General features: G+C 40.1%; 1 protein-coding gene across 1 annotated transcript in view; it reads left to right on the top strand.

Annotated features, from left to right (window-relative positions):
* The window catches only part of Catsperb (cation channel sperm associated auxiliary subunit beta), a 204,910-nt gene that overhangs the window by 65,914 nt on the left and 122,127 nt on the right, over window positions 1–16,869 (top strand). Inside the window, exon 6 of the mRNA XM_052186706.1 lies at window positions 441–590. Within this exon, the coding sequence (XP_052042666.1) occupies window positions 441–590 (150 nt within the window). The remainder of the gene's footprint in view (window positions 1–440; window positions 591–16,869) is intronic.

The following is a 16,869-nucleotide window of genomic DNA, read 5'->3' as shown; positions in this document are numbered from 1 at the left end:
AGCAATGTGACTTTGCCACAGAATTATTAAGAGAACTTCATTCTTTCTCCTTTGCATAATAAGAATTTACCAATTTTGAACTGATTAAGTGTAAATTCATATGTTCATGGGTGTTTTGCCTGTATGCATGTCTGTGCATCAGGTGTGGTGCCTGGTTCCCTGAGAGACCAGAAGAGAGCATTGGATCTCCTGGAACTGGAGGTTCAAACAATATTGAGCTGCTCTGTGTGCTGGCAACCAAATGTAAGTCACCTGAAAGAACAGCCAATGTCCTTAACTGCTGCACCATCTCTCTAGCCTCTACTATGTTGCCTACACACTTTAGACAATCAAATATTTCCCTTACATAGTTTTCCTAAAACCCCTTTTTAAAAAAAGTAATGATGTTTCAGTTTCAAGAATACTGCTTTGATTTATGTGCCTAAATTTGTCATCCACAGAGCCTATTCTTCAGTGGAATCTTGGACGTATACTTACAGAAATGGAGGTCAAGAATTTACAATTAGATGTGGAAGATATCAAAGTGGCAAAGAGCCCCTGTGCCAATGATGTGGCTTTAATAGGCCTTTCTATGAAACCATCATCTAATGGTAAGTTTACAGTCTGATTGAATGTTAGAAGTAACCAGTGTTTTGTAGTTGTTAAAGGTAATGTTAAGAGAAAGCACACATGGAAGGCATACAGACAGTAAATGTATTGTTTTTCACTCTACCTCTTTTGCATGCCAGTGTGATATGCTAGGAGAGATACTCCTCTGTTATGGTCTTTGCCATGTGAGTGGTGACTCATATCTGGGCATGATGGCATATGCTTATAATCCCAGATACTTGGCAGTCTGAGGCAAAGCAACCAAGTTTAAGGTTTTAACTTGAGCCCTTCTTTTAGACACTGCTCCAAAAACCAATCAAGCAAGCCCATCAGTAAATCAATAGGTAGCTGTCCTGACTGAAAAGCCCTTTGTTCTCTGTACATAAATCAAAATGATCATCCATCATGATTAAGTAGGCTTCATCCCAGGGATTCAGAGATGGTTCAATATAAAGAAATCTATCAACGTAATCCACTGCTTAAACAAATTCAAAGAAATAAAACACATGATCATTTCGTTAGATGTTGAAAAAGCATTTGACAAAATTTAATACCTCTTCATAATAAAAATCTTGGAAAGGTTTGGAATTCAAGGCCCATTTCTAAACATAGTAAAAGAAATATACAACAAATCAGTAGCTGATATCAAACTAAATGGAAAGAAACTTGAAGCAATCCCACTAAAATCAGGGAGTAGACAAGGTTGTCTACTCTCTCCATACCTATTCAATATAGTACGTGAAGTACTAGTCAGAGCAATTATACAACATAAAGATGTCAAAGTGATACAAATTGGAAAGGAAGAAGTCAAATAGTCGTTATTTGCAGATGATATAATAGTATACTTAAGTGAACCCAAAAATTCCACCAGTGAACTCCTATAGCTAACAACTATATATAACACTATATAACTAAGTATAACAACTTCAGCAAAGTGGCTGGATATAAAATAAACTCAAACAAATCAGTGGCCTTCCTCTACTCAAAGGATAAACAAGGTGAGAAAAAATAGAGAAACAACTCTCTTCACATTAGTCACAAACAATATTTCTTGGTGTGACTCTAAACAAGTAAATGATCTGTATGACAAGAACTTAAAACCTCTGAAGAAAGAAATTGAAGAAGATTCTCAGAAGATGGAAAGATCTCCCATGCTCATGGATTGGCAAGATTAATACAGTAAAACCAGCCATCTTGCTGAAAGCAATCTACAGATTCAATGCAATCCCCATCAAAACTCCAACTCAATTCTTCATAGAGCTAGAAAGAGCAATTTTCAGATTCATCTGGAATAACAACATACTCAGGATAAGAAATACTCTTCTCAATAATAAAAGAACTTCTGGTAGAATCACCATCCCTGACCTCAAGCTATACTACAGAGCAATCATGATAAATACTGCATGGTATTGGTACAGTGACAGGCAGGTAGATCAGTGGAACAGAATTGAAGACCCAGAAATGAACCCACACACCTATGGTCACTTGATCTTTGACAAAAGAGATAAAACCATCCAGTGGGAAAAACCAGCGTTTTCAACAAATGGTGCTAGTTCAACTGGCAGTTAGAAGAATGCAAATTGATCCATTCTTATCCCCTTGTAGAAAGCTCAAATCCAAGTGGATCGAGGACTTTCACATAAAACCAGATACACTGAAACTAATAGAGGAGAAAGTGGAGAAGAGCCTTGAGCACATGGACACAGGGGAAATGTTCCTGAACAGGAGAACACCAATGGCTTATACTCTAAGATCAAGACTTGACAAAAGGGACCTCATAAAATTGCAAAGCTTCTGTAAGAAAAAGAACACTGTCAATAGGACAAAATGGCAACTAACAGATTGGGAAGTGATCCTTACCAACCTTATAACTGATAGAGAGCTAATATCCAATATATACACAGAAATCAAGAAGTTAGTCTCTAGAGAAACAAATACCCCTATTCAAAATGGGGTACAGAGCTAACCAAAGAATTCTCAACTGATGAATATCAGATGGCTGAGAAGCACCTAAAGAAATGTTCAACATCCTTAGTCATCAGGGAAATACAAATCAAAACAACTTTGAGGTTCCACCTCACACCATTCAGAATGACTAAGATCAAAATCTCAGGGGACAGCAGGTGTTGGAGAGGATGTGGAGAAAGAGGTAAATTCTTCCATTGCTGGTGGGATTTCATGCTGGTAAAACCACTCTAGAAATCAGTTTGGTGGTACATCAGAAAATTGGACATAGTACTACCTGAGGACCCAGCTATACCACTCCTGGGCATCTACCCAGAAGATTCTCCAACACATAATAAGGATAAATGTTCCACTGTGTTCACAGCAGCATTATTTATAATAGTCAGAAGCTGGAAAGAACCCAGATGTCCCTCAACAGAGGAATGGATACAGAAATGTGGTACATTTACAAAATGGAGAACTACTCAGCTATTAAAAACAATGATTTTATGAAATCCTTAGGCAAATGGATGTAATTAGAAAATATCATCCCCACCACATCTCCAGGTCCTGAAAGAGGCAAGAGGGACTTCGGCCGGCCAGCGGGGAGAAGTCGGTGTGCTCCAGTGAATCCACCGGGCCCCAGCGGGAGCCTTCAGGTGCCTGCTTTGGGATCTGAACAGCCTGGGCCACAGCACTTGGTCTCCAGGAAGTGCAGGAGACCTGGTGTGCACCCAGAGGCAGTCTGGGAGCTCACAGCACAGCTCGTTCCTGTGGCACAGAGCTTAGGCTTCAGTCCTGAGGCCTCTGGCGGAAGCCCTCAGACCACTCCGCTTCCAGATCCAGATCAGCCTGGGTGGCAACACCACATCTCCAGGTCCTGAAAGAGGCAAGAGGGGCTTCCAGGTGGCCAGCAGGGAGAAGTCGGTGTGCTCCGGTGAATCCAGCAGGCCCAAGCAGGAGCCTTCAGGTGTCTGCTTCGGGGTCTGAACAGCCTGGGCAACAGCACCCTGTCTCCAGGCAGTGCAGGAGGTAAGCTGTGCACCAGAGGCCACCTGGGAAGGGGCAGCTTGCACTGGTGAGTCCAGCATTGACAAGACCAACTAACACCAGTGAGAACTAGATGGCAAAAGGCAAACGCAGGAACGTCACTAACAGAAATCAAGGCAATATGGCAACATCTGAACCCAATTCTCCTTTACCAGCATGTCCTGGATACCCCATCACACCAGTAAAACAAGATTTGGATTTAAAATCACTGGTCATGATGCTGGTACAAGAAGACATGAAGTACATACTTAAAGAAATTCAGGAGAAAATGGATCAAAAGTTAGAAGCCCTTGCAAGGGAAACACAAAAATCATTGAAAGAAATCCAGGAGAATACAAAAGCCAATAATGAGGAAATGCAAAAAACACTTAAAGAAATACAGGAGAACTTTGGTCAACGGCTGATGTCATGAAAGAGGAAACACAAAAAGCTCTTAAAGAATTACAGGAAAGCATAAACAAGCAAGTGAAGGAGCTAAGCAAAATCATCCAGGATCTAAAATCAGAAGTAGAAGCAACTAAGAAAACTCAAAGGGAGACAACTTTGGAGATAGAAAGCCTTGGGAAGAAATCAGGGGACATAGATGCAAATATCAACAACAGAATACAAGAGATAGAAGAAAGAATCTCAGATGCTGAAGATACCATAGAAACCATGGACTCAACAGTTAAAGAAAATGCAAAAAGCAAAAAGCTTGTAACCCAAAATATCCAGGAAATCCAGGACACAATGAGAAGATCAAACCTAAGGATTATAGGCATAGATGAGAGTGAAGATTTACAACTTAAAGGGCCAGCAAATATCTTCAATAAAATTATGGAAGAAAACTTCCCTAACCTAAAGAGAGAGATGCCCATGAATATACAAGAAGCCTACAGAACTCCAAACAGACTGGAGCAGAACAGAAATACTTCGCGTCACATAATAATCAAAACCCCAAATGTACTAAACAAAGAAAGAATATTAAAGGCAGTAAGAGAAAAAGGCCAAGTAACATATAAAGGAAGACCTATCAGAATCACAGCAGACTTTTCACCTGAGACTATGAAGGCTAGAAGATCCTGGGCTGATCTCATGCAGACTCTAAGAGAACACAAATGCCAAACAAAACTACTATATCCAGCAAAACTCTCAATCACCGTAGATGGAGAAACTAAGATATTCCATGACAAAACCAAGTTTACCCAATATCTATCCACAAACCCAGCCCTACAAAGGATAATAGGAGGAAAACATCAATACAAGGAGGAAAACTTCACCCTGGAAAAAGCAAGATAGTAGTAACCTTTCATCAAACCCAAAAGAAGTTAACCAATCAAATTTAAAAAATAACGTCAAAAATGACAGGAAGTAACAATCACTATTCCTTAATATCTCTTAACATCAATGGACTCAATGCCCCAATAAAAAGACATAGGCTAACTGACTGGATACGTAAACAGGACCCTACATTTTGCTGCTTACAGGAAACACACCTAAGGGTCAAAGACAAACACTACCTTAGAGTAAAAGGCTGGAAGACAATTTTACAAGCAAATGGTCTCAGGAAACAAGCTGGAGTAGCCATTTTAATATCAGATAAAACTGACTTTCAACCCAAAGTCATCAAAAGAGATTCTGAGGGACACTTCTTGCTGGTCAAAGAAAAATACAACAAGAAGAACTCTCAATCCTGAACATCTATGCTCCAAATGCAAGGGCACCCTCTTTCGAAAAAGAAACTTTATTAAAGTTCAAAGCACACATTGCACCTAACACAATAATTGTGGGTGACCTCAACACTGCACTTTCCTCAATGGACCAATCAGGAAAACAGAAACTAAACAGGGACACAATGAAACTAATTGAAGCTTTGGACCAATTAGATTTAACTGATATATATAGAACATTCTATCCTAAAGCAAAAGAATATACCTTTTTCTCAGCACCTAATGGTACCTTCTCCAAGATTGACCATATAATTGGTCACAAGACTGACCTCAACAAATATAAGAAGATCAAACTAATCCCATGCCTCCTATCAGATCACTATGGAGTAAAAGTGGTCTTCAATAGCAACAAAAACAACAGAAAACCCACTTATACGTGGAAATTGAACAATATTCTACTCAATGATACCTTGGTCAAGGAAGAAATAAAGAAAGAAATTAAAGACTTTTTAGAACACAATGAAAATGAAGACACAACATACCCAAATCTATGGGACACAATGAAAGCAGTGCTAAGAAGATAACTCATAGCCCTGAGTGCCTCCAAACAGAAAATGGAGAGAGCATACATTACCAGCTTAATGACACACCTGAAAGCCCTGGAACAAAAAGAAGCTATTTCACCCAGGAAGAGTAGAAGGCAGGAAATCATCAAACTCAGGGCCGAAATCAATCAAGTAGAAACAAAGAGAACCATATAAAGAATCAACAAAACCAGGAGCTGGTTCTTTGAGAAAATCAACAAGATAGATAAACCCTTAGCCAGACTGACCAAAGGGCACAGAGAAAGTATCCAAATTAACAAACTTAGAAATGAAAAGGGAGATATAACAACGGAAACTGAGGAAATCCAAAAAATCATCAGATCCTATTACAAGAGCCTGTACTCAACGTAAGTGGAGAATCTGGAGGAAATGGACAATTTCCTTGACAGATACCAAATACCAAAATTAAATCAGGACGAAATAGATCATCTAAACAGTCCCTTAATGCCTAAAGAAATAGAAGGAGTCATAGAAAATCTTCCAACCAAAAAAAGCACAGGACCAGATGGTTTCAGTGCAGAATTCTATCAGACCTTCAAAGAAGAGTTAACACCAATACTCTTCAAATTATTCCACAAAATAGAAACAGAAGGAACACTACCCAATTCCTTCTATGAAGCCACAATTACGCTGATACCAAAACCACACAAAGATCCAACAAAGAAAGAGAACTTCAGACCAATTTCCCTTATGAACATCGATGCAAAAATACTCAATAAAATTCTTGCCAACAGAATCCAAGAACACATCAAAACGATCATCCACCATGATCAAGTAGGCTTTATCTCGGGAATGCAGGGTTGGTTCAATATACAGAAATCCATCAATGCAATCCACTACATAAACAAACTCAAAGAAAAAAACCACATGGTCATTTCATTGGATGCTGAAAAAGCATTTGACAAAATTCAGCATCCTTTCATGCTTAAAGTCTTGGAGAGAACAGGAATTCAAGGCCCATACCTAAACATAGTAAAAGCAATATACAGCAAACCAGTAGCCAGCATCAAACTAAATGGAGAGAAACTTGAAGCAATCCCACTAAAATAAGGGCCTAGACAGGGCTGCCCCCTTTCTCCTTATCTTTTCAATATTGTACTTGGACTACTAGCTCGGGCAATTCGACAACATAACGAGGTCAAAGGGATACAAATTGGAAAGGAAGAAGTAAAACTATCATTATTTGCAGATGACATGATAGTCTACCTAAGTGACCCAAAAAACTCCACTAGAGAACTCCTACAGCTGATAAACAACTTCAGCAAAGTGGCAGGTTATAAAATCAACTCAAGCAAATCCGTGGCCTTCCTATACTCAAAGGATAAGCAGGCTGAGAAAGAAATTAGGGAAATGACCCCCTTCACAATAGCCACAAACAGTATAAAGTATCTTGGGGTGACTCTTACCAAACATGTGAAAGATCTGTATGACAAGAACTTCAAGACTCTGAAGAAGGAAATGGAAGAAGACCTCAAAAAATGGGAAAACCTCTCATGCTCATGGATCGGTAGAATCAATATAGTTAAAATGGCCATTTTGCCAAAAGCAATATACAGATTCAATGTAATACCCATCAAAATCCCAACTCAATTCTTCACAGAGTTAGAAAGAGCAATTATCAAATTCATCTGGAACAAGAAAAAACCCAGGATAGCTAAAACTATTCTCAGCAACAAAAGAAAGTCTGGGGGAATCAGTATCCCTGACCTCAAGCAATACTACAGAGCAATAGTGTTAAAAACTGCATGGTATTGGTACAGTGACAGGCAGGAGGATCAATGGAACAGGATTGAAGATCCAAAAATGAACCCACACACCTATGGCCACTTGATCCTCGACAAAGAGGCTGAAAACATCCAATGGAAAAAAGACAGCCTTTTCAACAAATGGTGCTGGTTCAACTGGAGGTCAGCATGCAGAAGAACGCGAATTGATCCATCCTTGTCTCCTTGTACTAAGCTCAAATCCAAATGTATCAAGGACCTCCACATAAAGCCAGACACTCTGAAGCTAATAGAAAAGAAACTGGGGAAGACCCTTGAGGACATCGGTACAGGGAGAAAGTTTCTGAACAGAACACCAATAGCCTATGCTCTAAGAGCAAGAATTGACAAATGGGACCTCATAAAATTACAAAGTTTCTGTAAGGCAAAGGACACCATCAAGAGGACAAATCGGCAACCAACAAATTGGGAAAAGATCTTCACCAATCCTACATCAGATAGAGGGCTAATATCCAATATATATAAAGAACTTAAGAAGTTAGACTCCAGAAAACCAAACAACCCTATTAAAAATGGGGTACAGAGTTAATCAAAGAATTCTCACCTGAAGAACTTCGGATGGCGGAGAAGCATCTTAAAAAATGCTCAACTTCATTAGTCATTAGGGAAATGCAAATCAAAACAACCCTGAGATTTCACCTTACACCAGTCAGAATGGCTAAGATTAAAAATTCAGGAGACAGCAGGTGTTGGAGAGGGTGTGAAGAAAGAGGAACACTCCTCCACTGCTGGTGGGGTTGCAAATTGCTACAACCACTCTGGAAATCAGTCTGGCGGTTCCTCTGAAAACTGGGCACCTCACTTCCAGAATATCCTGCTATACCACTCCTGGGCATATACCCAGAGGATTCCCCACCATGTAATAAGGATACATGCTCTACTATGTTCATAGCAGCCCTATTTATAATTGCCAGATGCTGGAAAGAACCCAGGTATCCCTCAACAGAAGAGTGGATGCAAAAAATGTGGTATATCTACACAATGGAGTACTATTCAGCCATTAGAAACAATGAATTCATGAAATTCTTAGGCAAATGGATGGATCTAGAGAACATCATACTAAGTAAGGTAACCCAGACTCAAAAGGTGAATCATGGTATGCACTCACTATTAAGTGGCTATTAACCTAGAAAGCTGGAATACCCAAAACTTAATCCACACATCAAATGAGGTACAAGAAGAAAGGAGGAGTGGCCCCTTGTTCTGGAAACACTCAGTGAAGCAGTATTCAGCAAAACCAGAACGGGGAAGTTGGAATGGGTGGGTGGGAGGACAGGGGGAGAGAAGGGGGCTTACGGGACTTTTGGGGAGTGGGTGGGCTAGAAAAGGGGAAATCATTTGAAATGTAAATAAAAAATATATCGAATAAAAAAAATTAAAAAAAAAAAAGAAAATATCCTGAGTGAGGTAACCCAATTACAAAAGAACATACATGGTATGTACTCCCTGATACATGGATATTAGGCCAGAAGCTCCGAATACCCAAGATACAATTCACAGACCATATGAAGCTCAAGACGGAAGACCAAAGTATGGATACTTTGGTCTTTCTAAGATGGGGTACAAAATACCCATGGCAGAAAATACAGAGTCAAAATATAGAGCAAAGACTGGAGAAAAGACTGTCCTGTAACTGCCCCACCTGAGGATCCATCCCATATACAGTTACCAAGCACATATACCATTATAGATTCCAACAAGTGTTTGCTTACAGGAGATTGATTTAGCTATTTCCTGAGAGGCCCTGCTAGTGCCTGATAATTATAGAGGGGGATGCTGATCATGGGGTCTCCAACAGAGGAACCAGAGAAAGGACCCAAGGAGCTGAAGGTGTTTACAGCCCCAGAAAAGGAACAACAATATGAATCAACCAGTATCCCCTGAGCTCCCAGGGACTTTACCACCAACCAAAGAGTACACATGGAGGGACCCAGGGCTCCAGCCACATGAGTAGCAGAGGATGGTCTTGTGGGACTTCAATGAGAGGAGAGGCCCTTGGATCCATGAAGGCTCATTGCCCCAGGGTAGGGGAGTGCCAGTTCAGGGAAGCAGGAGTGGGTGGGTTAGTGAGCAGGGAGAGATGATGGAATAGGGATTTTTTGGAGGGGAAATGAGGAAATGGATGTCATTTGAAATGTAAATAATGAAAATATCTAATAAAAAATTAAAAAAACCTCTGTCTATTATTTCACATTCCAGTAACAAGTCCCAGGCTATGGCCTGTACTTCTAACCTGACTGCTATAAATCATAGGATCCCATGAGCCCCTTCTTAAATTCAGCAATTTTTTTAGACTTTTCAAATAAATCAGGGGAAATTCTCCTTCTGAGTCTGGATGCATTCAAAATTAGGCATCTTTAACAGTACCAGGGTGCTGTCAAAGATGTTACAAAGGATACAGGTAAACAGCAAACAAAGAGGTACCAAGAGTAAGATCTAGGCAGTTCCCAAGCACAGGAAAGTCTGTCCCATGGCCAAGCATTACATGATCTCCTAAGACATGGGCATGCATGTCAACCTGGAATTCCTCCAAAGCCTGTAATTTACAGATTGTAGGCTTCACTACATAGGAATGATCAATCATTAACTCAACCTCCAGCCTCTCCCTTCTTGGGGCCTAGGTATGAAGGTGCAAGTCTCAACTTCAATGGGGATTTTGTCTTGGCTGTGTCGAGATGAAACTGAAAGTCTTCTTCCCAGCCAACAGTTTTCAGAAACTCATCAAAGTAGACAATGAATGCAAATTTCATACTTCCTATGAGAAGTGCATAATACAAAAGTTGCTACTGATGTTCAGGTGAATAGTGAAAAAAATATTATCAGAATGACAAGGTTTTCTGCTTGAGAAAGGTGTCTTGACCCAGTGCAGAGTGTGCCTGCTATTGAGTAAGGGTCATTGGTGTTATGTGCCAAGGAGATCTGAAGACAGAATGTGTAAGTTTCTTTAGGGATGCAATTTGGATGCTAATCCAAGTGATATCAGATTGGGGCTGTGTTGGGGAAGCATAGAAGGAGGAGTGAGTGGGAGTGGAAGGAAGAGAGAGAGAGAGAGAGAGAGAGAGAGAGAGAGAGAGAGAGAGAGAGAGAGAGAAAGAGAGAGAGAGAGAGAGAGAGAGAGAGAGAGAGAGATTAGACAGATACTCTTACTTTGTCAGTTGTGGCCCAAGAGAACTAGTAGAGGATATTTGCTTTTCAATCTCTCTAAAGAAGATGGTTTCCCTCATCTTTCGTCATTCCCTTTACTGTCTAAAGTCTTTATAAACAAAGAAGGTAAGAAAGGTAAATCAAAAGCTCCCAACATTCATTCTCCTTTTTCTACATGTGCCCTCCCATAAAGACACTATGTAATTGCTATGAAGGAACAACAGATCAAGAAAAATAAGGGAGAGGCTTTAGAATAGAGCAAACTATACCAACAGCTGTGTTCCAAGAAATGTATAGTTTCAGTGAAAGCCTTTGCTTTCTTTGTTGTTGTTTGGGGACAGGACATTAGTGGGTAGCTGGCTGGAGCGGCTGGTCTGGCGATCACTATCACTTCTAGTGATCCACTAGAAAATTTTTAACTACCTCTTCTCACATCAGTTCTGTTGACCCTGACAATATAAGGACAGGTTGAGTTTAACTTGGCTGAACTTGACCATGACAATATAAGGAGAGCTTCAGTTTAACTTGGCTGTAACTACATGACTTCTTCTGGTGGGGGCAGTACAGGATTATGTGCTCCAGGACTCAAAGGTCCAAGGCAGGGGAAGCAGTGGTCCAAACTCCTACTGATCTCAAGACAAGACTTTTGGGGTTGCACATGACTCATCCCCACTCCTACTCCAACTAGCTTTTCCTAGTTCTTTAGTACCTCAGCCTCACAAGGGCAAAAGGTATATCATGGGAGGTGTAATTATGACTGATTATTGGATTCATTTGGAAATTAACCATGACATAAGGAGATATGAGTGCTTTTCAGGTTGACAAGTGGTGAACTCATCATGGCAATTCTTGGCTGTCAGCCTCACTACATCTAAATCTACTAAAACCTAAAAAGGTGGTCCCCATAGAGGAGCTAGAGAAAGGATCCAAGGAGCTGAAGGAGTTTGCAGTGCCATAGGAGGAACAATAATATGAGCCACCCAGTACCCCAAGAACTCCCAGGGACTAAACCACCAACCAAAGAGTACACATGGAGGTACCCATGGCTCCAGATGCATATGTAGCAGAGGATGGCCATGTTGAACATTAAAGGGAGGAGAGGCCCTTAGTCCTGAGAAGGCTGGATGACTCAGTATAAGGGAGTGCTAGGACAGGGAAGCAGAAGTGGGTTGATTGGTGAGCAGAGGGAGGGGGGACGGGTAAGGAGATTTTCAGGGAGGAAACTAGGAAAGGGGCCGACACTTGAAATGTAAATAAAGAATATATCTAATAAAAAGATCAAATGGCCAAAGGGGGTGGGTATTAGTATAGTATTAGGAGATTAAGCTTTAAAAAACCCTCTCTCTCATTCAAAGGAAACACAAATGAAAATTATCACTGTTGAGCCTCTGCTCTTCATGATGCTTTTGTATTCTGCTAAAATGCTTATTCAGTATTGTTATTTACTTGTAACTATTACCTCAGAATCTGATGGTTTCATGATACCTTATAGGAAAGTTACAAATCTCATCCTGGTAACCAGGATTCATGCTGACTCTGCTTCAATAGTTTCAATGATAGAGAATTTTTTCTACACTGGAATTTCTGATTTACTTTAGAATTGTAATTTTTAGACAATGTTTATTTCCAAATTACTTACCTATGAAAAAAAGATGTAAAGTGAATAAATAAGTTAATGGGAAAATTGAGCAGCTGGGCCATTGTGCTCCCTAATTCTGGGAAAAAGCTAAACATTGAAATAGATACTAAGCTTTCATTGACTGGGGATATCGGTTTGCCATGTTGAAACTGAGATGATTAGGATATTGCATATCCTGATTGCTAAGATCCCAAATTTGTTGGAGATAAGATGGCAGTCAGCTAGACTTGCAACAGGAAGCATGAGAGTGAATTGTCTTTTGTGCAGCTGATGGAAGAGCAGATAAAATGGGTTTCAAGTATTAGCTGCCAAAGTGTGTCAGCTGAAGATCTTAAAGAAAAACCCAGCAAACAAGTCCCGCCTGTGAGTGCAGACTTCCCACTGACAGTCTGTATTTTTCCTTCTCCAGTCTATTACAATTGCTAAAATATTTAGGGAAAGATTCTACCAGGAAAGCAAGAGGCCATATGGGACAAGATTTTGAATGGAAAACAAACCTTCAGAAATAATCATTAATATCTTTGGATAAGATAGATAGAGATGATAGATAGATAGATAGATAGATAGATAGATAGATAGATAGATAGATAGATAGACAGACAGACAGATATGTGTATACAATAACTTACATTTCAAATGATTTCCCCTTTCCTGGATCCTCCCCAAAAGTGCCATAAGCCCTCTTCTCTCCCCCTATTCCCCATCCACACCTTCACACTTCCAGACTGATTTCCAGCGTGGTTGTACCAGCTTGCAATCCCACCAGTAGTGGAGGAGTGTTCCTCTTTCTCCACATCCTCGCCAACACCTGCTGTCTCCAGAGTTTTTAATCTTAGCCATTCTGACTGGTGTGAGGTGAAATCTCAGGGTTGTTTTGATTTGCATTTCCCTAATGACTAATGAAGTTGAGCATTTCTTAAGGTGCTTCTCAGTCATCCAAATTTCTTCAGGTGAAAATTGTTTGTTTAGCTCTGTACCCCATTTTTAATAGGGTTATTTGGTTCTCTGGGGTCTAACTTCTTGAGTTCTTTGTATATATTGGATATTAGCCCTCTGTCAGATGTAGGGTTTGTGAAAATCCTTTCCCAATTTGTTGGTTGACATTTTGCCCTTTTGACAGTGTCCTTTGCCTTACAGAAACTTTGTAATTTTATGAGGTCCCATTTGTCAATTCTTGATCTTAGAGAATAAGCTATTGGTTTTCTGTTCAGGAACTTTCCCCCTGTGCCCATGTCATCAAGGGCCTTCCCCAGTTTCTTTTCCATCAGTTTCAGTGTGTCTCCCTTTATGTGGAGGTCCTTGATCCACTTGGAGTTGAGCTTACTACAAGGAGATAAGAATGGATCAATTTGCATTCTTCTGCATGCTGACCTCCAGTTGAACCAGCACCATTTGTTGAAAAGGCTATCTTTTTACCACTGGATGTTTTCAGCTCCTTTGTCGAAGATCAAGTCACCATAGGTGTGTGGGTTCATTTCTGGGTCTTCAATCCTATTCTATTGATCTACCTGCCTGTTACTGTACCAATACCATGCAGTTTTTAACAGTATTTATTTCTCTGTAGTATTGCTTGAGGTCTGGGATACTGAGTCCCCCAGAAGTTCTTTTATTGTTGAGGATAATTTTAGCTATTGTAGGTTTTTTGTTATTCCAGATGAATTTGAGCGTTGCTCTTTTTACCTCTATGAAGAACTGAGTTGGGATTTTGATGGGGATTGTGTTGAATCTGTATATTGCTTTTGGCAAGATGTCCATTTTAACTTTATTAATCCTGCTAATCCATGAGCATGGAAGATTTTTTTCCATTTTCTGAGGTCTTCTTAAATTTCCTTCTTCAGAGACCTGAAGTTCTTGTCATACAGATCTGTCATTTGTTCAGTTATAGTCACACCAAGATACTTTACACTGTTTGTGACTATTGTGAAGGGTGTCATTTCCCTAATTTCTTTCTCAGCCTGTTTATCCTTTGAGTATAGGAAGGCTACTGATCTGCTTGAGTTGATTTTATAACCAGCCACTTTGCTGAAGTTGTTAATCAGCTGTAGGAGTTCTCTGGTGGAGTTTTTGGGGCACTTAAGTATACTCTCATATCATCTGTGAATAGTCATAGTTTGACTTCTTCCTTTCCAATTTGTATCCCTTTGACCTCCTTATGTTGTCTAATTGCTCTAGCTGCTACCTCAAATACTATATTGAAAAGTACTATGGATAGAGGGGGCAGCCTTGTCTAGTCCCTGATTTTAGTGTGATTGCTTCAAGTTTCTCTCCATTTAGTTTGATGTTGGCTACTGGTTTGCTGTATATTGCATTTACTATGTTTAGGTATTGGTCTTGCATTCCTGTTCTTTCTAAGACTCTTAACATGAAAGGATGCTAAATTTTGTCAAATGCCTTTTCAGCATCCAATGAAATGACCATGGGTATTTTTTTTCTTTGAGTTTGTTTATGTAGTGGATTGCATTGATGAATTTCTGTATATTGAACCATCCCTGCATCCCTGGGATGAAGCCTACTTGATCATGGTGAATGATCGTTTTGATGTGTTCTTGGATTCGGTTGGCAAGAATTTTATTGAGTGTTTTTCCATCGATGTACATAAGGGAAGTTGGTCTGAAGTTCTCTTTCTTTGTTGGATGTTTGTGTGGTTTTGGTATCAGTATAATTGTGGCTTCATAGAACGAGTTGGATAGTGTTTCTTCTGTTTCTATTTTGTGGAATAGTTTGAAGAGTATTGGTGTTAGGTCTTTTTTGAAGGTCTGATAGAATTCTGCACTAAAACCATCTGGTCCTGTGCTTTTCTGGGAGTTGGAAGACTTTCTATGACTCCTGTTTCTTTCGGGGTTATGGGACTGTTAAGATGATCTACTTGATCCTTATTTAATTTTGATATTTGGTATCTCTCTAGGAAATTGTCCATTTCCTCCAGATTCTCAAGTTGTGTTGAGTATAGTAGCCTTGGCTGACATTTGCGTTCTCTTAGAGTCTGCATGAGATCTGCCCAAGATCTTCTAGCTTTCATGGTCTCTTGTGAGAAGCCTGTTGTAATTCTGATAGGTCTTCCTTTATGTTACTTGGCCTTTTTCTCTTACTGCCTTTAACATTCTTTCTTTGTTTATTACATTTGGGGTTTTGATTATTATGTGACCAGAGGTAGTTCTGTTCTGGTCCAGTCTGTTTGGAGTTCTATAGGCTTCTTATATATTAATGGGCATCTCTCTCTTTAGGTTAGGGAAGTTTTCTTCCATAATTTTGTTGAAGATATTTGCTGGCCCTTTACGTTGTAAATCTTCACTCTCATCTATGCCTATATTCCGTAGGTTTGGCCTTCTCATTGTGTCCTGGATTTCCTGGATGTTTTGGGTTATAAGCTTTTTACATTTTGCATTTTCTTTGAGTGTTGACTCCATGGTTTCTATGGTATCTTAGGCATCTGCGATTCTTCTATCTCTTGTATTCTGTTGTTGATATTTGCATCTATAGCCCCTGATTTCTTCCCAAGGTTTTCTATCTCCAAAGTTGTCTCCCTTTGTGATTTCTTAGTTGTTTCTACTTCTGTTTTTAGATCCTGGATGGTTTTGCTTAGTTCCTTCACTTCTTTGTGTTTTCCTGTAATTCTTTAAGAGATTTTTATGTTTCCTCTTTCATGACTTCTGCCTGTTGAATCAATTTCTCCTGCCTTTCTTTAAGTGATTTTTGCAGTTTCTCCTTATTGGCTTCTATCTGTTGACCCATATTCTCCTGAATTTCTCTAAGTGATTTTTGTGTTTTCACTGTAAGGGCTTCTAACTTATTCATTTTCCCCTGTATTTCTTTAGGATATTTATTTATGTCTTTCTTGTGCTCCTCTAAGGGCATCATGACCAGTAACTTTAAATTCAAATCTTGTTTTTCTGGTTTGTTGGGTTATCCAGGACTTGCTGTTGTTGGAGAATTGGGTTCATATGCTGCCATGTTGCTTTGATTTCTGTTAATAATGTTCCTACATTTGCCTTTTGCCATTTGGTTATCTCTGGCGTTAGTTGGTCTTGTTGTCACTGACTGGTGCTTGAACCTCCTGTGAGCCTGTAAGGCTATTTCCACACCAGTGGATGACCCTGGTACAGATTGCTGATGTGTTGCCCTCCTCTTGGGTGCCCTTGGAGCCTTGGTGTGTCTTGCCCCAATAAGGCTATACTCTTGTCTCTGTGAACCTGGTGCTGCCTGTCTGCTCTGTCAGTGAGCAAAGATGGCAGATGCTGCAGGGACCTTTTTTCAGTGCTGATAACTCTGCAGGACAAACGAACCCTGAAAGGGTTTAGCACACAGAGAGCCTGCAGAGCCTTCCAGACCCTGCGTGCAAGCAAAAGCCTGACAGGCTGAGACCCAAGCATTGTTAGCCTCGGGCTACGTCTGTGTACCAGGCACTGTCTGCTAGATATCTCTGGTATCCGGGAACCAAGATGGCAGGGTGCCCCTCCAAGTGTCGT

The sequence above is a fragment of the Apodemus sylvaticus genome, chromosome 6 (assembly GCF_947179515.1).
Source record: "Apodemus sylvaticus chromosome 6, mApoSyl1.1, whole genome shotgun sequence".
NCBI classification, from domain to species: Eukaryota; Metazoa; Chordata; class Mammalia; order Rodentia; family Muridae; genus Apodemus; species Apodemus sylvaticus.
This window is presented reverse-complemented; position numbering and strand designations above follow the sequence as displayed.